Raw genomic sequence first — 25,398 nt, 5'->3', positions numbered from 1 at the left:
GCGAATGAAAACCAATCATGATAAAATACTTATTTTCTTATCAGACTGGCACTTTTATCCAGTAATATTGTAGCCTATTCTATGTTCGGGTGTGTCACCAACTTGCACTGTTTTCCCACTCAAGAGTTTTCACTCGAAGTTCGATACAAAGAAGACGTCATCTTGAATAGCTCATTTTGCTCTTCAGAAAAGTTGAAGAAGGCTACTTAACCTGGTCAATTATGTGTAACTACACAAACGTAGCTTTTAGTGTCAAACTTAAACTTTCAGGTGATGACAAGACACTTTTCCTGACGCAAGATCAACCACCTTCTGCTTCTTCAATTATGCAAGTATGTCTTTTTGAACGGTTCACTTGCAGAGGTTGGAGGAGTGGGGGTTGGTTACATTTGCTACCACAGACACGAATGCATTAAACAGTGTGATATTTCACAAAATGTTCAAATATATCTGGATGTTCAAATGAACAACATTCTCTTTGTTCATTTAATTAACTTTAATGAAATTGTGCAGTGTTATAAACAATAATATCCAGCAGTCAGTTTTCATACAAATGAGTTACTTATAGAAAAGTTAATCAGGATAAAGGTTAGTGTTAAGACCTGCCACATTTGCAACATTACCATTTAGTGTTCAACAGTGTTTTTGGAAATCAATACGTTTCGCACTGCCCTTATTACCCCATCTTGAACATGAATAAATGGAATGGTTCCCTCACTCTATACTTCTTTCAAAAGCCCTAAGTCTCATTCACTTACAGTTACCTCCAAGAAATGAGGGAGCTTATGTTAAAACAAAGACACACATATACAGAGTTATGTAAATAGCTTATTGCCCCTGAGGGGATAAATTATATTTAATTCAAGTTAAATTGAATTGGTGCCATGTTACCGCCAACAGTTCCAAGACGAGGGAATACGAATCCAAAATAACTGTGATCGAACATTTGGTCCCAACATCACCTAGTACTCTCTCCGACAAGTTTTCTATCCATTTCTATCCACATGTCAAAGTATTGGTGAAGCGATAAGGCACTGATATTGAAATTGACCCACCTTTGACCCAAATATATCATGTCTTATCAATACAGTCAAGTAGATTTATAAGCATTCAAAACAAGTCAACAAATGTGTGTATGTTAGAACTTAACACAGGTTTTTTTGCAGCTCTTCTCCGATTCAAATCGGTTTTGGTTTCCCTGACAGCCTCCGAACCAGAACTGGGCACAGGCGTTAGCCGTAGTGTCATAGTACCACTTCACAAAGTAATTCCTGCAAGGCCCGGGGTCCAGAATCTGTCCACATCTCTCATCTGGGGAAAAAAGGAAGACAAATGGGGGACATTGCTTTTACTTGTACTGTATAGCGTTCAATGAAATGACAAGAATAGGAAATGGGGAAATATCAGCAAAGGCTACATAGTAGTTTGAGCTCTGGAATAGTGCTATATCCTATCATTCAAATCACCTGGTATTAAAGCATCCTGGGGCAGAGGTGGAGAGGTTGGGGGAGAGGTTGGGGGGAGCCCGGGTAGCTTTACTACGGGATGGGGCCTCTGGGTGGGGGCCTGGGAGCCCGTCGTGACCACACTGTGGGAGGGGTTCTTCATCTCTGACGGAAGAAGGAACTCTGGTAGGCGCTTGAAGGGTTCCCTGTCAAAGGATGGTACCCTGTAGGTCTCAGAGTTATCTCGGTCCCCGATCTGGGGGCCCTGTGGGATAAAGACTTTGTCTGACTCTCCTGGTGGACCTGGCTGTTTACAGAGGGTAAAGAAATGGATATATGTATTTTGTACATCTGCTATAGTATGTGATTGCAATCAAAATCTTGACACACAGGTCCATGTATGAACGCATTTGCAAATGAACATGTGCATGCACACACACACACACAACACACACTCAATTCATGGCTAATTAGCAGAAATTCAAGGTCAGACACTATCCTTATGTGGGGCCTTTTTAGCAATCATTTGGTTATGGTGAGTTGTCCTAATTTTCTTCACAATATTATATTTTACAATGACATGATATATTGTACTGCAAAGCTTAGTGAGGTCCGTAAAGCTCAGTAAATTTGCAGCCCTATTCTGATCATGACAGAACCATTATGTAAAGTCGAAGTGTTGTCATTCTCACCACCATCTGTGTTTTTGTAAAGTCTCCATTGAAAGTGGGCGTGTCAGTATCAGTCCTCTCTGGGGTTTCCCTGACAATCCCGGCTTGTCCAGGGGTTCCGGGAGAGTATCTGGAGCTAGGGATGGAGCTGAATTGGGCCCCGCCATCACTCTCACAGATCCGACTCAGCAGCTTGCTCTCAAGGGCTGGACGATCCAAGACAAGACAGTACCCCAATATTATTGGGACTAGGCATTAAGACACAGCTATGTAAAACGTACAGATATTTAGGACTGCATTTTCTTCGGCTAGTTTTAACAGCACAGGTGTTTCTCTGGCTTTAGAAGTATTTAGGCCCACATTAACTATTCAAATATAACTGTGGCTTTACAAGATGTTCCTTACAAGGAACATAAACTTCAGTAAGGATGGACATCATAGTGAAAGGTACTTCCTGCTTACCAGGAAGTGTCCTGAAGTCATCAATCAGGTAGACGTGTTCCCTGTCTGGGTCAGAGGCCATGAGGTGGAGCTCTTTCTTAAACTCCTCGTACAGCGGATCACTCTGGTTCACCACCCCGATGACAAACGTCTCAATGTTACTGCCATTGGCCTCTTTCACTGCCTCCTCCAGCCTCACAGAGTCCCTCTCGTCCGCCTGTCCATCTGTGATCACTATGGCCACTTTCCTCACCCGGGCCTGGCCGCCCGGAACACCTGGTTGGCCTGATGGATGGCGCTGCCCGTAAAGGTGCCTTCGCCCAGGTAGGTCATAGTGCGAACCGCCTTCTTCACCTGGTGGTGATAAATATTTATAACATCTCTGATGTAGCCTTGTCCCAGATCTGTTTGTGAGGTCTTATGTGACAATGACCATAAGAGTTGGCAAGACAGCACAAACAGATCTGGGACCAGGCTACTGTACTAGAGAGTAAGATTTTTCATTTTGGACGCTTGAGAGAAAATCACCTTGCATTGAACTGTTATGTCATATGAATTGAATGACATCATTACAGAGGCCTCAATAAAGTTTTGAGAAATATAAAACTGAGATAGTCTTGACCTGGTCCCGGCTGGCTTGCTGGTGCAGACTGACCACCACCATGTTGATGTGGCTGTAGAGGACCACCCCGATGCGAGTGGTCTCCCGGCTCACGGAGGCACGGTCGACCAGAGCGTTCACAAAGTCCTTAACCACGTTGAAGTTGTCAGGGCCCACACTCTCTGAGCTGTCAATCACAAAGACCAACTCCAGTGGGCTCTCACGGCACTTCACCCCACAACCTGGGGAAAGAGAAAGATTCATTGAAAGTCTCTGCAAACAGCCATTACAGGTATGGTATTGTACCTGGTGTGTGAATTACCACATTACCACACTAACCACATATAGATCTGACCAGTTTGATGACCTCCTCTCTCTGTAACAGATGGTAAAACACTTTAGTGTCTAGTCATTGTAATACTACAGTACAGAGGTACAGTGTACAAAACGGACTATACTTACTGTTAGGCCAGCTTCCCCTTTTTCTCCCAGTCTGCCCTGTAATTCAGGAGGTCACTCAATAACAAATATATACATCTGATAATGTCCATGCTTTTTCCAGATTTATAGTAAGACTAGTACCAAAGGTCCAGGAGCTCCTGTCTCTCCAGTCTCTCCACTGTCCCCCTTTCTGCCTCGTTCGCCCACGAACCCCCTGTCTCCCTGTAGGAACAGCAAAACGGAATCATTTTTCTATAACTTTGTCAAGTTCAAGACCATTTGTGAGACTGGATTTGGTTCTGGCTGCCGAGATTAGAGATTGGATAACATCTCTATATTTATTAAGCTACATGTTATATTGTTTGTGTGGAGGTTCTTACCTTATCCCCTTGAATACCCTGTCCTGGGGGCCCCCTGGGGCCCGTGATCCCCTGGAATCCTGACTCCCCCTATCAGGCAAAATCAATTCAGCATTTTGACCTGTGGAAACACAGCACTAGTATATGCCTGGCTGTACCATGACCTAACATGGCTTACTAAACGGTCCTTTAACTGTACCTTTGGTCCTTGAATGCCCTCTCCAGGCAGTCCCTGGGGACCCGGTGCTCCAATCTGACCAGCTGACCCCTGCAGAGAGAATCATGTCATCTTGATGCTCCGCCAGTCATATGGTTCCTATAAATCTTGCTCAATCATTGATATCCTGTGTACTCCAATCATGATGGCTAATTTCTCCTCCTACACATTGCTAAAATGATTATTATTGGTCTGAATAGGATTTATGACCTTGGGACCCATTAGCCCAACTCCTGGTGCTCCAGCTAGTCCTGTGGGGCCTGGAGTTCCCCGGTCTCCCTGAACAGAAAGATCCTCAGGTTAAATACTCACATAGAGATCTCAAAACAAACACATTAAGTTGCCCCTATAATTGGGTTAAGGTTATTTTGTGACCTAAATAGAGTTTATGCAATCATTACACCGGAAAACTCACCTTAGGACCAGGTAAACCTTTTCCTTCTGGTCCAATCTCACCTGTCAGTCCTGGTACTCCAGGGGCTCCCTAATAAGCATGACAGAACATCCATTCATACAGTATACATACTGAATAGTCAGCATAGATCAATGAATATGATCATAATACTAGAGAAAATGGGGATACTTACTGGGGTTCCAGGAAGGCCTTCCCCTTTAAGCCCAGCTGGACCAATGGGCCCTGGTAGCCCTCTCTCACCCTAAAAAGTGAGAGTGTTTTCACACCAATGGTCTTATGTGGTTCATTGGACATTTGAGAAATACTTGCACCTCCCAAATCAAACTGAAAGAAGCTGAATCAAATGACCTTCGGTCCAGTGATTCCTATTCCTGGTTCACCAACATGTCCGGGTGGGCCTACTGCACCAGGGTCCCCCTGGACACAAAACAGCCCAACATAAAACAGAACACTGACATCATCCTTAAGATATGGTAACACTTTAATATCCTAATAAAGTAGTAACCAACAGTGTTGTCAATGTTCCTTCTCACCAGAACTTACCTTGATTCCGGGTAAACCCCGCCCAGGTGGTCCATTTGTACCTGCTCGTCCAGCACTTCCGGTTTCACCCTGAAACAGGAAATATTTTATAACAGCAGAACCAACCATGCTTTGGGTCAGTAGTGTTGAGCATGACTGTTGTGCGTGCGCTTACCTTGGCCCCCATTGGCCCCACAGGCCCTACTGCCCCTAGCTGGCCCCTGGAGCCCCGCTCCCCTCGGTCCCCCTGAGAGAATAGTCACAGCTTGATTTCAGACACTCTTTTCCATAAATCTTTTTGAAATAGTGAAAATGCTTTAAGATAACTGATTTGTACCTTTTCTCCAGGGACACCTTTTCCGGGTGCCCCATCAGGTCCCCTGGGCCCATGTAACCCAATGTCACCCTGATACCATGTGAAATAAATACACAATACTGTAAACAAGGAACACTGTCAGTTGACAGACTGGCATTAATGTACTGTTCTAGTGATAATGACATTGCATCACAGCACACTGTGCCCACCTTCTGTCCTATGTCTCCATCCTCTCCAGAGAGGCCCGGAATACCAGGTAACCCCTCCGATCCTGGTTCTCCCTAGAGGAGCATTTACAAATCTCTATTAACACAGTTTTACTTCATCTGGTTTAAATACTGTCTTACTAAACCATCAGACTTACTTTAGGTCCTGGCTCCCCAACACCACTCTCCCCTGGGATTCCAGGCTCACCTGAGAAGCCTTGGCTTCCCTGTAGAACAAACAGTATATGTGACATCATATTTACTAAAGGAATATACTGTACGTTTGCGTCTTGCATTCAGATCTAAGACTTCCGTTTTTGCCTGACATTAGACTCCCTTTGATCATGTGACATTCAACCTTACCTTTTGGCCCATAAGTCCCACACCTGGATTCCCTCTGGGGCCTGGAGGGCCAACTGGCCCTTGGTTCCCCTGAAAAGAAGGGGACATTAGAAGAAAAGGAATATGAGTATAAGTATGTGTGAGTATACAGTATGTTTGAGAATAGACAAATTGACATTATACAGAAGGATCTGACTGCAGTTGAATCAGAATGTACCTTTTCTCCTTGAATTCCTGCCCCTGGCATTCCCACCGGTCCTTGTGATCCAAGCTGTCCAGGATTTCCCTGAGAGAAACATAAGACCACCCATCAAATGTCATTTCACTGAAGGAATATGGGATCATTCTCAATGGATCATTGATCGTTTATCATCATACGGACCAACATAAGACCTCAACATAGTAATGTCCAATAGTCTTAAACTTGCTTTACCTTATCACCTTTGACCCCAACACCAGTGAGACCACGCTCACCTCTGGGGCCCTCGTAGCCTCGATCCCCCTGAAAAAATAGATACTTGAGTCCACATTGATTTAAAAAACATATGACATATTAATGGCCCGTTGTACTTACACCAGACCTCCTTCTGACTTTAGGATGTGTACAGTTATACCTAACAGTATAATGCTCGGACACTCAAATATTTGCCCACCTTTGGGCCAGGGAGCCCCTCCCCAACAGCTCCCTGGTTACCCTGAGCTCCAGCAAGTCCTGGGGGTCCCTGAAATAAACAGTCTCATCATTTTTGACCCTCAAACAGTTTCAAAATGTACTGTCCAGTAAATGGAAACATTTAGTTTTGTTTTTAGATTACCATTGTCAAATCTGATCATATGAATCAGAGGTAGAAGGATAGGGTCATGTATAACGTTCCCATAGCGATCACTGTTTAGGTATCCAAAGCTATCATCTACAGTAATACTTACTGGCTGTCCTGGCTCTCCAATTCCAATGGGACCAAGGGTTCCTGGTCTTCCCTGAATTCCTTTGGCCCCCTGAGAACAATGACACATTTCAACATTCATGTTATTTACATAAACTGTAAATGTATAGCATAATCTCTGTAATTGTTATTATAAGGTTACCTTTGGACCTGGGAACCCAATGCCAATGTCACCTGCTGGTCCAGATGCACCGGTGGTTCCTTGGTCCCCCTGTGTTAGAAGTGTACGATCACTGTGTGAATGTGTCAAAACGCCTACTACTTGAAACCCACACCACCAACAAGTTAGTCATAAAACGCTTCTATTCCAAGTTCACACTGTAAGAGAAAACCCTTCCCTGGTGCTTCTCCACAGAGGAACTCTATCCAACAGAAGTCTACGAGGATGGAAAATGGCAATAAAATGCAGACAAAGGATCTTCATGGGATTCAATAACGCATCTCAGAATGGCATTTACGAAGAATACAGCAGTCACTTGTTCCTGCTACACATTATGTTCTTCATTGTGTCAGATTTTGTATTTTTTTATTGCTAAATAGCTAAATGGCTCTAAATCACTCTTGATTCCAAGGCCTTCCTTGTTTGAGAGGTCTGGTCAATGTCTGACAGAAAGTGAAGGATCGGTATTTAAATAGAAACGGAGAGCAAGGTCAACTCAGCTCTCATGGCTTCTCTGGCCAAGCAACACACTTTGACAATAGAGATGCTGTGTGAAAATGTGTTTCCATGTAGGAAAGTGTCATACAGTAGCACCCATGAATGTAATTGGCTGATTTCCTAGCACCCTTGAATGTCATTGGCTGAGAATTAGCGTGCCTACTTTAGGTCCTGTTTGGCCCTCCGGACCCTGGTCCCCGGGTGGTCCGTTAACACCCTGTGGAAGAAACCAAAAAAAATCCAGAAATGGCCTTAATGAATAAAAGCACAATGAAGTTGATTTATATAATGCACAGGTTCCATTGCAGTATCCTAACAGGTCCATGTGAAATGGTTTTGAAATGGCGTCTACAACAGCCTTTTTTTCTCACTGTACAGTATGTAGCTACTGTTTGAATAGAATTGATAGCCCAGAAAATCTAACTTATCCCTGATATCTGCCAAATCTATATTGTGAGGAGGTGTATTTTACATTTTACAATGTACCAGTTAGTAGCTGTTTCTTACAGTTGAACTAATGCAATACAAACGCACAGAACTATACAGAACAGAGCAGTAGTTTCGTTCCATTGTCAGGGCCTGGTGTCAAAACAACACTATCACTGATACCATGCCAGACGAGGGGCTGATAGTGAGGAGGAATAGTGCCACTGAACTGGCAACCCTGTCCTAGCCGCTAATCCTACGACATAAAGTCTGCTCCTGGAAAAGAATAATATCCTGCAAGCCTGGATTCACTGCTTTAGATACTCACATTAGCACCAGGATTAGGCATAATCCAAAATTCACATTCCATAAGTGCATGGATGGGAAAACGACAAACTCAACTTCCATTTTCCATATTTGAGAATGAAAGGGAATAAGGGATGTCTCTGACTGACTTAGATGTCGTCTGTTCTCAATGCCTGTACTCATTTCCACCCTGTCATCAAACAACATCTCAGTTAAAAAAGTACTCAGCCCTTGCTCTAAAGTGCATCATTCATTGAGAATCAATTAACCTATTCCAGATGAACATACTGTATCATATGCATTCATGATTAAAACAAGGTCCTAAAAAGATGTGTTAATGTGTTGAAGGAGTTGTGTTCTAATAAAAACAACAATGTTACATTGTACCTGGTCTCCTCTGGGTCCCCGTGGGCCAGGAGGTCCTCCAGGGCCCTGTAAGATGACAAGATGACATCATGCTTCCGTTGGCACACATACTGTAGAATAGATCACAATGTTGATTGAACCAAAATGGCGCAGTAATCATTGTACTTACTTCATCTCCTTTTCCCCCAGGGGTGCCACAGTCTCCTATCACCCCCTGAAATACAGCACAGGTTCAACCAATCATTGGCAAAACACTTTAAAGCAAGACAGTTGTATTCTGAAATGTCTTGAAAGATGTCCCACCTTGTCACCTTTATAACCAGGACTGCCCTGTAAAGTAAGAACAACAGTGTTCAACACCCAGTACTGAAGGTATCTCAGTCAATTATGGACATGTGGCGGTTAGATGGAAGTTAATTAGAACAGAATGCCTCAGAAAATAATGACAGAATAAAGAAATACATAGTATACCTCAAGACCGTCACTTCCTGGTCGGCCACTGACTCCCGGTTCTCCCTTGTAGAATTGTGACAGTGTTATAAATGTGAGATCAGGATTGTATGTAGATCACTGAGGTCATTAAAATACTGAAAATCACTATCTTTTTACTACTTACCCTTGATCCTTTTGGACCAGATGGTCCTTCATATCCTGGATCTCCTTTTTGACCCTTGACGATACACAATAAGTTAGTATATGGAGTCATTGTTGAATGAGAGTATTCTGTATTTCTTACAAGGTTTTTGTTTTGTTTTTGTGTGGTGCGTCAGTCATACTGGGTTACTGCATAATCCTTACTGTAGACCTAGACGTTCTGTTGAAAAACATCTAGTGTACTCACTGGGTTTCCAGGAGGGCCTCTCTCCCCTCTTTCACACAAACACACTTTAGCCTGTGGACACTGATACAATGAAAAGAATACAAAATCAATCTTATCACTCCACCTGCTACTTCCAGTGGCATTGTAGTGTTTATTGTTTTGAAGTACTTACCGTCTCAAGCGCTATTGCACCCTGGATGGGGAAAAAATACAAGAAGATTGTGTGAGATTTTTACCTAGAAACAATTCCAACAGTACCACTATTGATTGAACATTGTATTGTACCTGAGCAAGCCTGTACATGAACAATGGTACAGAATAAAACAACAGGGGGTACAGGCGGTAGAGAGCTAGATCACTTCCTGTCAGTTTTGCTTAATAAAGCTGTTCTCTTTTAAACCTCTAATGATGAATATGAATTTAAAAAACTATGATGGATTTTTGGAAAATGTATAATTTATGCTATTGTTTTCCCATAGACAGGTCTTGACCTCATTTAGAATATAGACAAATCTCTGTGTTTATGGAAAATGCATATTAGGGGAAGAATTCCCCACACAGCAACAATTCTGCCATTGAGGTTTGAGCCCCCGCTTAGGACACAGACATGATAACAAGACAAGTTTATCTGAGGAGCTCAGTACTGTTGGACAGTGATGTGTGGCAACTAACTTAGTTACCCTCACTTTGTACCCTGACAAACCTCTGGAAAAAGCTGTGAAGTTCTCATACTCATATAGAAAAGACAGTGTGGAAGGTACTATCATACCCTTTTCACACTACAAACAAATGTACCCAAACCATACTGTGCTGGCCTGGTTAAGCATACCAATCATCTTCAACTTGAGTGTAGGGTGACTTTGATATCAGAACACTCACCAACTCTTTCAGTAACTTCTCCTCTAGCTGGGGGTCAGTGAGACTGTGGACGAATTGCTTGGTCGGTGTGCTGGCGATAGCCCGGAGTTTGGCACTGTTCTGGCTCTGGCGGGCCAGGTCCGACAACCCTACAGCAAAAAGCTTCACGCCACTACCCTTAGCATCCGCTGCTGCTCCGATCACATCAGGGTTCCTCGGATGATCGGCACCGTCGGTCATGAGCACCGCCACCCTGACGCTGTCCTCCTTGGTCTCCTGGGTGAAGAGCTGCGTGGCGTTGGTGATGGCGTAGGTGGAGTAGGTGCCATGGCCAATGTAGGCCATGGAGCTGACTCTGCTGTGGAACACATCCAGGTCCTGCCAGGCAGTGAAGCTGTGCTCTACAGACACGGAGCTGCTGTACTGGAGAGCAGCCATCCGGAACTTTAGGGTCCATCCAGACAACTGGAGCATGGTGAGACGAGTGCTGAAATGCAGAACAAAGGACTTCTGCTTCTCGAACAGGAAGGTCTTGGCGCTCTCCGAACTGTCCAGAATGAAGGCCACCTCCATGGAGCATGTTGTCATGTCTGGGAGAGGGATGCATACATGTGTTTTACATGGAGATCGATTGGATAAACTTCAGGCAAATGTCAAAAGCAAATGAACATTTATACTGAAGAAAAATATAAATGCAACATGCAACAATTTCTAATATTTTTGCTGAGTTACAGTTCATAAGGAAATCAGTCAATTAAAATAAATGAATTAGGCCCTAATCTATGGATTTTTTTCTATTAAGCCTGCTTTGCTTAATAGAAGGAATTTGAAATGATTTCTACTTTTACTTTTTATACTTAAGGTTATTTTAGAAATTACATTTACTTTTGATACTTAAGTATATTTAGAACCAAATACTTTTAGACTTACTCAAGTAGTATTTTACTGGGTGACTTTTACTTTTACTTGTGTAACTTTCTATTAAGGTATCTATACTTTTACAAGTATGACAATTGGGTACTTTTTTCACCACTGATTTCACATGACTGGGCAGGGGCGCAGCCATGGGTGGGCCTGGGAGGGCATAGGTCCACCCACTTGGGAGCCAGGCCAACCCACTGGGGAGCCAGGCCCAGCCAATCAGAATGGGTTTTCCCGTACAAAACGCGTTATTACAGCACAAGGTGCACCTGTGTAATGATCATGCTGTTTAATCAGCTTCTTGATATGCCACACCTGTCAGGTGGAGGGATTATCTTGGCCATGGATAAATTGTCACTCACATGGATGTAAACACATTTGTGCACAAACTTTGAGAGAAATAAGCCTTTTGTGCGCATGGAAAATGTCAGGGATATTTTATTTCACCTCATGAAACTACTAGCCGCCTCCAACATAGTTTTAGAAATTTGGCAGTACGTCCAGCTAGCCTCACAACCGCAGACAACGTGTATGGCGTCGGGTGGGCGAGCGGTTTGCTGATGTCAACATTGTGAACAGAGTACCCCATGGGTGGTGATGGGGTTATGGTATGGGCAGGCCTAAGCTACGGACAATGAACACAAATGATTTTATTGCTGGCAATTTGAATGCACAGAGATACCGTGACGAGATCCCGAGGCCCATTGTCGTGCCATTCATCCGCCGCCATCACATCATATTTCAGAATGATAATGCACGGCCCTATGTTGCAAGGATCTGTACACAATTCCTGGAAGCTGAAAATGTCCCAGTTCTTCCATGGCCTGCATACTCACCATACATGTCGCCCATTGAGCATGTTTGGGATGCTCTGGATTGATGTGTACGATAGCGTGTTCCAGTTCCCACCAATAGCCAACAACTTCGACGCAGCCATTTAAGAGGAGTAGGACAACATTCCACAGGCCACAATCAACAGCCTGATCAGCTCTATGCGAAGGAAATGTGTCGAGCTGCATGAGGCAAATGGTGGTCCCACCAGGTACTGACTGGTTCTGATCCACACCCCTACATATTTATTTTGGTATATGTGACCAACAGATGCATATCTGTATTCCCAGTCATGTGAAATCCATAGGTTAGGGCCTAATAATGTTTTTTCAATTGACTGATTTCCTTAGCTTTGAAATTGTTGCATGTTGCGTGTATATTTTTGTTCAGTATACAGGGCATTCGGAAAGTATTCAGACCCCTTGACTTTTTCCGCATTTTGTTACATTAAAGCCTTCTTCTAAAATGGATTTTAAAAATATATATTTTCATCAATCTACACACAATACCCCATAATGACAAAGCAAAAACAGAAATACCTTATTTACATAAGTATTCAGGCCCTTTGCTATGAGACTCGAAAGTGAGCTCAGGTGCATCCTGTTGCCATTGATCATCCTTGAGATGTTTCTACAACTTGATTGGAGTCCACCTGTGGTACATTAAATTGATTGGACATGATTTGGAAAGGCACACACCTGTCTATATAAGGTCCCACGGTTAACAGTGCATGTCAGAGCAAAAACCAAGCCATGAGGTCAAAGTAATTGTCCATAGCGCTGCGAGACAGGATTGTGTCGAGGCACATATCTGGGGAAGGGTACCAAAACATTTCTGCAGCATTGAAGGGCCCCAAGAATACAGTGGCCTCCATGACTCTTAAATGGAACAAGTTTGGAACCACCAAGACACTTCCTAGAGTTGGTGCCCGGTCAAACTGCGCAATCAGGGGAGAAGGGCCTTGGTCAGGACCAAGAACCCGATGGTCACTCTGAAAGAGCTCCAGAGTTCCTCTGTGGGGATGGGAGAACCTTCCAGAAAGACAACCATCTCTGCAGCACTCGACCAATCAGGCCTTTATGGTAGAGTGGCCAGATGGAAGCCACTCCTCAGTAAAAGGCACATGACAGCCCACCTGGAGTTTGCCAAAAGACTCTCAGACCATGAGAAACAAGATTATCTGGTCTAATGAAACCAAGATTGAACTCTTTGGCCTGAATGCCAAGCGTCACATCTGGAGGAAACCTGGCACCATCCCTACAGTGAAGCATGGTGATTTCAGCATCATGCTGTGGGGATGTTTTTCAGCGGCAGGGGCAGGGAGACTACTCAGGATCGAGGGAAAGATGAACAGAGCAAAGTACAGAGAGATCCTTGATGAAAACCTGCTCCAGAGCTCTCAGGACCTCAGACTGGGGTGAAGGTTCACCTTCCAACAGGACAACAACCCTAAGCACACAGCCAAGATAACGCAGGAGTGGTTTTGGGACAAGTCTCTGAATGTCCTTGAGTGGCCCAGCCAGAGCCCGGACTTGAACCCGATTGAACATCTCTGGAGAGACCTGAAAATAGCTGTGCAGCAACGCTCCACATCCAACCTGACATAGCTTGAGAGGATCTGCAGAGAAGAATGGGAGAAACTCCCCAAATACAGGTGTGTCAAGCTTGTAGCATCAGACCCAAGAAGACTCAAGGATGTAATCGTTGCCAAAGGTGCTTCAACAAAGTACTGAGTAAAGTGTCTGAATAATTATGTAAATGTGTATTTCAGTTTGTTATTTTTTTGAATACATTTGCAAAAAAAAATCTAAAAACATATTTTTGCTTTGTCATTATGGGATATTGTGTGTAGATTTGTTAGAAGATTTTTTATTTTTTTAACAATTTTAGATTAACGCTGTAACAAACAACATTTGGAAAAAGTCAATGGGTCTGAATACTTCCCGAATGCACTGTACATCTACTTAGAGTAAATCACTGTTACAATGATTTAGACATTTAGACAATGATACATTAAAATCTTCCTGTTGGCTGAGAAAGTTGTTTGACTTCTCCAGCAGATTGTGCACCCTTTTTACAAAAGACAGAAACACCTTAGAGAGCAACTGAATGTAATAAGACATTTTTCCTCTTGAAAACGGCCTATGTCCCATCGATATGAGTCAGAAACATTTATTCTAGTGTAAATAGGATAATTTTCGTCATTAAGTCAGTCCAAAACTAAGATTTGCGAGATAATTTAGGAAAAAGACTGTATGACACGATGGTTAACTGTTATTCTCAGTCGCATTTCCTAATGAGGAGAATTGAAACCGAGGCTAAATCAGTAAATTCAGCCCCCCACATGCACGGGGTATTTCAGATGTAATGTAGCCATATAGATAAAAATAATAACGGATAAGCCACAGTGACTGACCATCATCACTAACATGTGGACTTCATTTACCATTTCCTCCATCTCTGAGGACACTATACTTTCCTTTTCGTCTTTTCTGGCCTATGGCCTCGTGAAGAAGTGCCAACAGTAGAAGGAACAGAGCCACTCCTTTCCCCATGTTGTCCTTTCTCAACATTCACACCCTAAACATAGAGAAAAAAAACATATGTCTTATTCAAGTGTGACATCGTTCTATATGGCAGGTGTGGAACCGATCTCCTCAATCACGATCATTCTTGATTTTCACCCCAATTGTTGGAGCACAGAATCAATGTACAGTACATGAGCCATCTGCAGTCACTGTATCAACTATGGGCTGAAGCTGGCAACATAAATGTACTTTATGAATTCCTGTAATGTTGTCAACTATTTATACAGACCAACTAAAACAACATGCCACATCATTTATGTTTTTTTTTTTGTTGCCTAGAAAAGAAAGTCATCAGTGTAAAGTAATCTATTTTTTCATCTTTTACATTCCACAAGAGAAAATAATTGCCGAACTATTTAGAAAGTTGTCATTTGATTTGAAAATGTGGATTTGAATCATCTTACCTTAGTTCTTATTTAAATACAGCCGCCGGTTTTGGTCATAGTCATCTGGAATGGTTTAGGAAGCAGCATCTCGTCCTGATCACCACTTCGGACTAGTCCACGACTTGAAGTGCGATGTCGCTTAGGGATGGACAGCGCTCCGTTCGTCTGCAAGAATGTGTAGATTATTGTGCGCTACACGTCACTATGTATTATCTTCATGTATCTTTATGACATTTCCCAGTTTTACAGACTCACAGACACTGCATAAATTGTAGTCACCCATGGGACGTGTATGTGAGCAATACAATTTGATTTAGTAGCGCGCGTAATGCTGTAGCTCTGGGCAGCGTTGACACGACTGTCATGAATTCCTTATAACGTATTATGCTTAATTAAGCATTATAGAGATGTAAAAAGCTGAGGATAAAAAGTTAAAACACGTTGTGGTTTCTTTAAACATTTCACTTTCCCCACAGTCTACGTTTGAATCCCGTTATTTGCTATTTAGAACTGTTTGTAACCTTTCTGCATGGTGATTGTTTGGATGTTGTACATAAAAATCCCAACTGGTACATGTTATGAAGATTTTCCTCTTCTCCACTTGCACGCCTACTAACTTGAAAAACAGACATGTTTTTTTTTTCTTCAATAGATAGAACCAGAACACAGGCTCCCCCGCATGTTCAAGAATCATTCAACTCCCACGTGGAATGAGACTTAATTTGATTTACAGTAGGATAAGGCCAACCTGTCAGTACTATGGTAAATTAGGGCTAAGTTGTTATGTCCCAACTTGTGTTCTGCAGGTTTGATAAAAACAAATATATAATTTAGTGAAAAATAAGGGGGCTGAATTTGTTTCTCTTTCTCAAACTTTTCTGTGGACCCCTTGCACTTCCCTGCGGACCCCAGTTTGAAAACCCTTACATTTTAGTCATTTAGCAGACGCTCTTATCCAGAGCGACTTACAGTAGTGAATGCATACATTTCATACATTTTTTTTTCTTTCCCCCCATACTGGTCCCCGTGGGAATCGAACCCACAACCCTGGCGTTGCAAACACGGGACTTGATCACCTAACAGATGTAAAAGCCTATTAAACATGCATATCTACTATTACAGTATAATATAAATGTAGTAGTATCCCAATATCATACATCTTTGGTTGTAGCGCCACCTTTAGGAATTGACAGTGCCGTCTTCCCCAAAATTCGAACGTGTTTGTGCGTAACCGGACCTTTCGAATAGCAATCTGCTTTTTCCGGGGAAATATTTTGGTGTAACATGAAAACAAGCACGGCTTAGGGTTGTGGTCGCCACTAGTTACCACATCCACAAAACTATAAAGGCCGCCTATTTCTACAATTTATCTTCTTAAAATGTGAGTTTAAACCTAACCACACTGCTACCTTTATGCCTAACCCTAACCTTAAATTAAGATCAACAAGCAAATGTTTTCATGACATTTTACGATATAGGCAATTTTGACTTTGTGGCTGTGGTAACTAGTGGACACCCAGTTTTGTTCATGTTGACATGTCTGTAGAAATGTGTAAGTTTCTTTCAATATTTTTTAAATCTTTATTATTAGAAACACAATTTACTAATGTTTATTTGCGGTTGATCTGTTTTCTTGACACTGGTACTTCGGGAAGCTAATCTTGCGATGTCAACAAAATTGTAGCTAGCTTGCCAGATAAAGTTAACTAACTACTGTAACTAGCTAAGTTAGCAGACTTTCATTTTTTTTGAAAACAAATCTGCTACAAAGTATCCTATATCCACATTTTGTTTAATTAACTATCTAGCTAGATACAATGTTGCATTAACATCTTGCAATTTAGGGCTATCGTTATTTTACGCCTTGGGATTGCTAACTAAATGTTAGCTGTGCCACTTGTCACATGTCACTAGCTAGCAGTTAGCGACCTAATATGTTGCTCCCGTGCTGCACATAATGGTAGCTGACTACATTGTGACAACATTTGTACAATATCTTCAGCTGAGTTTATAGAAAGTATGCTCAACATATTCGTTTATATAAAGTAGGACTGAACACATTCATTTGTCACTAATAGACTACTTGCTAGCTGTCAGTTGGTAACTTTCAGCTGTACTGTAAATGCTGTTTTCCCCCAGTATACCAAGTTGTAAACCGCAAGAGAATTCTCCAGGACAGCTCTTCCATTTGAACAATGAGTGGCTCAAAGCCAGACATTTTGTGGTCTCCCCACCACGCGGACCGCTATGTCATCTGTGACTCAGAGCTTGGACTGTACCGCATCGGACCTGTGGGGAGCGGCGAGACCAAAGCCGGAGCTCTCCCCCTCTCTGTGGAGACCGCCGCTACCCTATTAGCGATCAACTCTGACACCCCATACATGAAATGTGTGGCCTGGTACCCAAAGCACGAGCCTGAATGTCTGCTAGCAGTTGGACAGGCGAACGGCAGGGTAGTCCTCACTAGCCTAGGCCAGAGCCACAACTCTAAGTGCAAGGAGCTGATGGGGAAGGAGTTTGTGCCCAAGCATGCACGTCAATGCAACACCCTAGCCTGGAACCCTGTGGACAGCAACTGGCTAGCCGCCGGGTTGGACAAGCACAGAGCAGACTTCTCAGTGCTCATATGGGACATTAGCAGTAAGTTCTCCCCAGAGGCTAGTGTAGCCGCTGAAAAGATCCGTCTCTCGTCAGGAGACACAGACTCTGGCCTAGTGGTGACTAAGCCCCTGTATGAGCTAGGCCAGAACGATGCTTGCCTGTCCCTCTGCTGGCTGCCCCGTGACCAGAAGCTGCTCCTGGCTGGCATGCACCGCAACCTGGCCATCTTTGACCTGCGCAACACCAGCCAGAAGACCTTCGTCAACACCAAGGCCATACAGGGTGTGACAGTGGACCCCCACTTCCCTGACCGCGTGGCCTCTTTCTTCGAGGGCCAGGTGGCCATCTGGGACCTGCGCAAGTTTGAGAAGCCAGTGCTCACGCTCACCGAGCAGCCCAAGCCGCTCACCAAGGTAACTGACTGGTATGCTTTTTTTGGTCTGTTGTGAAATTCTTTTGTCCCCTGCCATCCAGTGTACAATCGACTTGCACATATCAGAAGTATACTTTTTGTGTGATCGCATAATGCATAATTGAGCTATAGCCTACATGTTTTGGATGTAAGGATGTACAACTCACTTTCCTTTCATTCCCAGGTGGCCTGGTGCCCCACGCGTATGGGCCTGTTGGCCACGCTGACGCGTGACAGCAACATAATCCGCCTTTACGACATGCAGCACACGCCCACGCCCATCGGCGACGAGACAGAGCCCACGATCATCGAGCGCAGCGTGCAGCCCAGCAACAGCCTCATTGGCAGCTTCGCCTGGCACCCCACTTCCCAGAACCGCATGGTGGTGGTTTCGGCTGCCAACCGCGCCATGACTGACTTCACAGTGTTCGAACGTATCTCTTTAGCCTGGAGCTCCACCACTTCGCTCATGTGGGCCTGCGGCAGGCACCTGTATGAGTGTGCCGAGGAGGTGGGAGGGGAGGGTACAGTAGAGAAGGACATAGCCACTAAGATGAGGCAGAGGGCACAGTCCAGGTACGGTCATGATACGGTCCAGGTGTGGAAGAACCATTTGCTGGCCGGAGGGGACGACCCCCAGCTCAAGTCTCTGTGGTACACTCTGTTCTATATCCTTTATTACACTCAATCTCAACTGGACCTCAAAGCCAGTTCCACTGTGTTTTTTCATTGTTTCCCTCTAATCGGGGACTGATTTAGACATGGGACACCAGGTGGGTACGATTAATTATCAGGTAGAACAGAAAACCAGCAGGCTCCGGACCTCGTAGGGTAAGAGTTGAATAACCCTGGTTTATTACGTTACTGGTGCTTACTAATTTCTAAACATATCTAGCTTTGTGTGATTTATGTGCTGTTCTGTTTATTTTAGATAAAGTAGTCCCTGTGTGAGAGACATGCCTGGCGTTCTGCTTGCACTGTGGTGATTCATTGAATTATCATTTGTCTCTGTGTTCATACACCTGACATACTGGATAGACTAAGTTGCTATATTGTATGTCACTGTTTGCACTGTGGTTCTTATGATGTCTCAGCGTTCCGTTTCCTATGTAAGTATCACTCATGAAGCAGTACACTGAAGACATGGAGCAGAAACAGCAGGGGAGCAAACAGGCCCTGGTCTACTCAGGCATCAAGAATATAGTCAAGTCCAGCTCAGGTAAGCAAGCTAAAGATATAGATCATCTTTAGGCCTATATCTAGGCTAAATATACCGGCTGAACCCTTGAAAGTATTATGCAACACTGCACATAGGTACTGTAAGTTATACAACTCTTTTTCAGTGTTTCTCCTAGGTTTTTCTTTGCGTTGGAGCAAAAAAGCCCCCGAAGTAACATTTGTATGTCTGTTTCTCTCTACTCCACCAGGCACTACAGAGAACCGGCGGTGCTGGAGCGGCTCAGACCGCCAGACGGACGTCCCCAGGTTCCACAGCGAGGAGCGCAGCCTTGCCCTTCGTCTGTGCGGCTGGATCAACCGAGGCCCCGACATCAACGTGGAGCCCTTCCTGCGCTCCCTGGAGGGGGAGGGCGAGTGGGAGCGTGCGGCCGCCGTGGCCCTCTTCAACCTGGACATCCGTAGGGCCATCCAGATCCTCAACAAGGGAGCCTCCGCTGAGAGAGGTACTGGCGTGAAGTCATCTGGGACAGGGCTATGTAATGCATTTTTGAAGATTCTTTGTAAGGGCTCAAGAACTTGTTTGCAATATACACTGTATGTACTGTACACAGCATAAAGTGTGCTACTAATTACTGCCTGGTCACAGACTGACAGGGAGACTAATTAGGTATTGAGTGTTAACTTTACATGCATTACTCTCCTGTGCCCTTGTTGCCTGAGGTGTCACTTCCATCACGTCACAGCAAAAGTACCATAACATACTGCTGGGATTTCACCACTGTAAACAAAAGCAGTATACAGTCAGAAAGTATACCCACCAATATTAGGTTAGGATTTGGCTGCAGTGTACAGTGGAAGCTCATAAACCAGGCTAATAAACCAAGCTATCCAAGCAAAATAAACCAAACTTCCCCACCCTTCCTTCTTCGCAGGGGACCTGAACCTAAACGTGGTTGCCATGGCGTTGTCCGGCTACACGGACGAGAAGAGTTCCCTGTGGAGGGAGATGTGCAGCTCTCTGAGGCTGCAGCTCAAGAACCCCTACCTGTGTGTCATGTTTGCCTTCCTCACCAGTGAGCCTGGCACCTACGACGGAGTACTGGTACGCAGGGAACGGGGTAAACCATTGACATAAACTGGGTTGCCAGATTCATATGTGCATTATCCAATCCTTTATAACATTCATTATCATGTTAGGTTGAAGTACAAAGGGCTATAGTTCCTGAATTGTCAAAAGGGGCTAGGGACCAGGAGGGGGCCTCAGTGAGTTTTCAGGGAAACTACAAATGAATCCTAAATATCAGCAGCAGCATGAAGAGGGCAGTGTTTGACATAATAGTTTGAAGATTCCAACATTTTAAAAAGTACAACTTAGTCATACAAACCTTGTTGTGTTTCCCTCCTTAGTATGAGAGTAGTGTGGCGGTAACGGACCGAGTGGCCTTCGCATGCATGTTCCTTAACGACGCACAGGTAAGACCTCCAGCAAAACACACGACAACATACACTAAATAGACAATCTTTTTTTTTTCTTCACTGATTTACCCCGTTTCTATCTTTTCCTTTTCTCTGTGTGTTGTTATGTAGCTGCCTCGCTACATGGAGAAGCTGACCAGTGAGATGAAGGAGGTGGGGAACCTGGAGGGGATCCTGCTGACGGGGCTGACCAAAGACGGAGTGGACCTGATGGAGAGCTACGTGGACCGGACCGGAGACGTCCAGACCGCCAGCTTCTGCATGCTCAAGGTATGGTCGGAGCAGGGGCTGAATAGTCTTGCGCTGCCCGACATCACACTGTAGAACGGTTGAAGTCGAGGCAACGGGCTGACTGACCTTGTGGTTCATACTAACTATGATCACCTGTCCCGTGTTGGCTAGAATTAGACAGTTTTGCTCAAGATCGATTGTTGCATCTTTTCCCCAAGGATTTTCCCACATTCAGGCTTCTAGATTTGTTGAAATGTTAAGATTTGCTGGGGTTCAAATTCTTAATGATGCTCTGTCACTGTAAGGGGAGCTTCATTACCAAGTGTTCTTCCCTCCCAGGGTTCCCCAGGGGAGGTGGTGAAGGACCCGCGTGTCCAGTGCTGGATCGAGAACTACCGTAACCTGCTGGACGCATGGAGGTTCTGGCACAAACGGGCTGAGTTTGACATCCACAGGAGCAAGCTGGACCCCAGCTCCAAACCACTGGCACAGGCAAGGAAAGGGAAAGGGAACACTGCACTAAGAGATGGGGACATTTGTTCATAGTTATTCACGTCTCTGTCTTTTGGTTTATCTGTTCATAAATCTTCACATGGAGGATGTGACTGAGTGACCAACTTGCTTGCAGGTTTCCATACATTTAAAACACAATAATGAATATGATTATCCTGATTAATAAGTGATGCTAGTTGTTTATTTGTTATTGGTCAGCCAGATAATGATACACTGTATTGGACCCGTACATTCATCTCTAGCTTTATAACCTTAACAATGATCTCGATGCTATAACCTATTCATGTTGGCTTCTGCTTGCTCTAATTTAACCTGCCAGTCCTTATCACACTTGACCTTTGTGTTGTTGCCTGCTGCAGGTGTTTGTGAGCTGTAACTTCTGTGGGAAGTCCATATCGTACAGCTGCTCGGCCATGCCCCACCAGGGCCGCGGCTTCAGCCAGTACGGGGTCAGCGGCTCGCCCACCAAGTCAAAGGTCACCAGCTGTCCCGGCTGCAGGAAGCCCCTCCCCCGCTGTGCCCTCTGCCTCATGAACATGGGCACGCCTGTGTCCAACTGCCCAGGTACTGGACATGGTATGCTCCACACATAGGCTCTGGGTGGAAGTTGCCTGTAGCCACAGATCTAGGATCTAGAATCCTAACCATAATCATTATGGGGAGTGAATGAAAAACTGGTCATGGATCAGTGTTGAAGGTCAACTTTACCCTACTGTCACAGTTCTGCAGCCAGTCTAACTTCCTTATTACACACCCTTTTATGCAAATAGGAATGCAAGTGCATACACACACTTTAGGGTAATTGAGCGAGAGAAATGCATACATACAGTACATTAGCTTGTGATACAATGTTGTTGTATCACTAACTAATACAAATCACACAGAAAATAAATAAAGCAGATCATGAATGTGATGATGATTGTAGATACTGATCTGTACTTTAGTTGGCTTATAAAACATCAACTACGTTATTAATAGTAATTTAGTTAACCTGTATAGCGCTTTTCATTACGGAAAATAATCTGGAAGTACATAAAAAGCAAAACAAACATTCACATTTGATGGTTTAGATTAGATGTGTGTAGTCATACAGCTGTTGTTTTTTTCCAGGCACGGGGAAGTCAGACGAGAAAGTGGATCTGACCAGGGAAAACAAATTGGCCCAGTTCAACAACTGGTTCACCTGGTGCCACAACTGTCGCCATGGCGGCCATGCAGGTCACATACTCAGCTGGTTTAGGTAAGAACATTACCGGAACGTTCAGATAACGTTTTCTGTATCAGAGTAGTTTTGTCAACAGAATGCATCATAGGTCTTGTAAAATGTCCTGGCAGTGTGGTGCCAGGACAACAATCTCTCCAAAATGTGAGCACGACAAAGGAGCTGATCGTGGACTACAGGAAAAGGCGGGACAAACACGCCCCCATTAACATTGACGGGGCTGTAGTGGAGCAGGTCGAGAGGTTCAAGTTCCTTGGTGTCCACATCACCAACGAACTATCATGGTCCAAACACACCAAGACAGTCATGAAGAGGGCACGACAAAACCTTTTCCCCCTCAGGAGACTGAAAAGATTTGGCATGGGTCCCCAGATCCTCAAAAAGTTCTACAGCTGCACCATCGAGAGCATCCTGACCGGTTGCATCACTGCCTGGTATGGCAACTGCGCGGCGTCTGACCGTAAGCGATTCAGAGGGTAGTGCGTACAGCCCAGTACATCACTGGGGTCAAGATTCCAGAACCCATATAATAGGCGTCTCAGAGGAAGGCCCCAATAATTGTCAAAGACTCCAGTCACCCAAGTCATAGAATGTTCTCTCTGCTACTGCACGGAAAGCGGTGCCGGAGCATCAAATCTAGGCCCAAAAGGCTCATTAACAGCTTCTACATCCAAGCCATAAGACTGCTGAACAATTAATCAAATAGCCACCTGGACTATTTACATTAACCCCCCCACCCCCTTCGTTTTTACACTGCTGCTACTCACTGTTTATTATCTATGCATAGTCACTTTACCCCTATCTACATGTACAAATTACCTCGACTAAACTGTACCCCCACACATTGACTCGGTACCGCCACCCCCTGTATATAACCTCGTTATTGTTATTTTATTGTTATTTTTTTATTTTATATTTGTTTTACTTTAGTTTATTTAGTAAATATTTTCTGAACTCTATTTCTTGAACTGCATTGTTGTTTAAGGGCGTGTAACTAAGCAGTTCACGGTAAGGTCAACCCCGGCGCATGTGATTTGGTAGCTTTGTGAAAAGCGTCACACTTTCGATGGTTTGTGCATTTTTTAATGGTTGTTTATTGATTAACCTTTGGTTGTCCTCTCTGTTCCCCATAGGGACCATACAGAGTGTCCAGTGTCGGCCTGCACCTGTAAGTGCATGCAGCTGGACACCACAGGAAACCTGGTGCCTTCAGACAGCCACTAGAGGGGCCTCTGGTAGGGTCCACAGCCTAACCACCAGCCTAAAACCTGCCTGTGCACTCTCACTACACTATGGCACCCACCAGTCGACACACCCCAGACTAAGCCAGGTTGCTGGGTACTGTTCTGGACAGGCCGCTTGAATAGTGTTGACACTGGGTGATCGCTTGAGTTGAATAAAAACGTAACATCTTTTCATAATCGTATGGTAAGAGAGGCTAGATGTGTTACTGATGAATCAATGAATGTCTTGAAGGATTGTGGCTTGATGCTTACTAATGACATTAAGGAGATCCTTAAAGGGATATATTATAAAGGTTGTGTTATAAACGGCCTCCTTTAACCAAACCTGAATCAGGATGATCCTTTAATTCCTAGCATTAGCATATAGCCTTCATTTCCCCTATGCCTTTAATCAGCCAGCAGGTAAAGGATGTGATTGTGTGCCAATATATTGTAGCTATGTTTTAAGACCTATCTTTTTTCAAGCTTTCTTTCTAGGTCACAATCAGACCGAGATATCTCGAAAAACATTGACAAAGTGATGAAAGAAGGAAGTTAGTTACCCCAGGCAACAGAAAGAGAACAAATTGACAATGCTCTCTCTCTTCTGGTTACACTGGCCTGTGCCACTCTTCATCTCACATTGTATGTTAGGGCTTACAGTGCAGCGGCAGGGAGGGGGGAAGTTGTCTGTGTATTCACCTCCCATCTCCCAGCCTGTGTCTTGTGAAAAGAGGCAGAGAAAAAACAGCAGCTGCTCGGCACTCCAACAAGACCCTCCAGATTGTTCTCTTCATAAAGAACTTCAGCTGCCGGAACACCACTGAACACCATTGACTCAAAGAGGGCGAGAGCTGGAGAGCGAGAAGGCTCTCGGTTCTCTCTCCCCGGGCAAAAATCGCGCACAAAATATGCATACTACACATCAATCCGGGATGGGTGTCCAGACGTACTCCACAGGGACGGCTATGTGTAAGCTGCATTGTAAATGTGTTTTTTTTTCTCTGCCACCCCACCACCCTCCCCATTGGACTACTGCTTCGACTCGGGGAACCATTGTAAGTGAGAGGGGCCTGCACCCGAGCTGGCTAAATCACTTAGTCATGGAGTAGGGAGGGGGGCATGCGAGCTACTGTATTCTGTTTTTCACCACTGTCTCTCAGCGTCGAATGTTTTATTGTGTAACCTTTTTTTGAACCATAATGGAGTGGGGTTGGCAAATTCAGTAGGCGTGTACCGTTCTGAATAAAAAGTTACTTGAACTCAAGTCTCCTAAAAGCGGTTTTTGCATTTGCCTTTTGAAAACAGAATCGTAGTAACTAATTGCTTCAATCTTTGGTGGAAATGTATGCTCTTTTAATTATAACTTTAGGCCTAAATCTTTGGTATTCTCTATGATGCAACTGTTACCGTTTTGTCTCATATTTACATTTGTATAGAGGAAATAAAATACACATTGAC

General features: G+C 44.1%; 1 protein-coding gene and 1 pseudogene across 4 annotated transcripts; one reads left to right on the top strand and one right to left on the bottom strand.

Moving 5' to 3' along the window:
- Positions 1 to 481: 481 nt before the first annotated feature.
- On the bottom strand, positions 482 to 15,622 carry LOC106605378 (collagen alpha-1(XXVIII) chain-like; annotated as a pseudogene). The gene is made up of 36 exons (XR_006769915.1): positions 15,099 to 15,622; positions 14,553 to 14,686; positions 10,376 to 10,944; positions 9,669 to 9,689; positions 9,518 to 9,577; positions 9,293 to 9,346; positions 9,148 to 9,192; positions 8,980 to 9,006; positions 8,846 to 8,890; positions 8,698 to 8,742; positions 7,742 to 7,795; positions 7,063 to 7,131; positions 6,904 to 6,972; positions 6,630 to 6,698; positions 6,410 to 6,478; positions 6,194 to 6,262; positions 5,998 to 6,066; positions 5,793 to 5,861; positions 5,638 to 5,709; positions 5,450 to 5,518; positions 5,288 to 5,359; positions 5,134 to 5,202; positions 4,939 to 5,007; positions 4,763 to 4,831; positions 4,591 to 4,659; positions 4,386 to 4,454; positions 4,158 to 4,226; positions 3,980 to 4,048; positions 3,741 to 3,821; positions 3,621 to 3,656; positions 3,498 to 3,534; positions 3,180 to 3,400; positions 2,579 to 2,911; positions 2,138 to 2,322; positions 1,467 to 1,752; positions 482 to 1,311 (listed from the first exon to the last, which is right to left on the bottom strand). The product of XR_006769915.1 is annotated as a collagen alpha-1(XXVIII) chain-like (transcript).
- A 724-nt stretch (positions 15,623 to 16,346) lies between these two features.
- Positions 16,347 to 25,199, top strand: LOC106605261 (GATOR complex protein MIOS). 3 transcript variants are annotated; one of them, XM_014200704.2, is made up of 12 exons: positions 16,347 to 16,461; positions 17,220 to 18,094; positions 18,278 to 18,761; positions 19,214 to 19,312; positions 19,521 to 19,775; positions 20,205 to 20,374; positions 20,680 to 20,745; positions 20,860 to 21,018; positions 21,319 to 21,471; positions 21,852 to 22,068; positions 22,603 to 22,732; positions 23,848 to 25,199. In XM_014200704.2, exons 2-12 carry the CDS (start codon positions 17,276 to 17,278, stop codon positions 23,936 to 23,938), a joined length of 2,643 nt encoding a protein of 880 aa, XP_014056179.2. In that variant the 5' UTR covers positions 16,347 to 16,461; positions 17,220 to 17,275; the 3' UTR covers positions 23,939 to 25,199. The 3 variants fall into 3 exon arrangements, with proteins under 3 accessions (XP_014056179.2, XP_014056180.2, XP_014056177.2); XM_014200705.2 differs by having other exon boundaries at positions 16,353 to 16,632; positions 21,852 to 22,056; XM_014200702.2 differs by having other exon boundaries at positions 16,353 to 16,632.
- Positions 25,200 to 25,398: the final 199 nt, after the last annotated feature.

The sequence above is a fragment of the Salmo salar genome, chromosome ssa05 (assembly GCF_905237065.1).
Source record: "Salmo salar chromosome ssa05, Ssal_v3.1, whole genome shotgun sequence".
Lineage (NCBI taxonomy): Eukaryota > Metazoa > Chordata > Actinopteri > Salmoniformes > Salmonidae > Salmo > Salmo salar.
The sequence above is the reverse complement of the archived record's forward strand: the minus strand, read 5'-3'. Positions and strand labels throughout refer to the sequence as shown.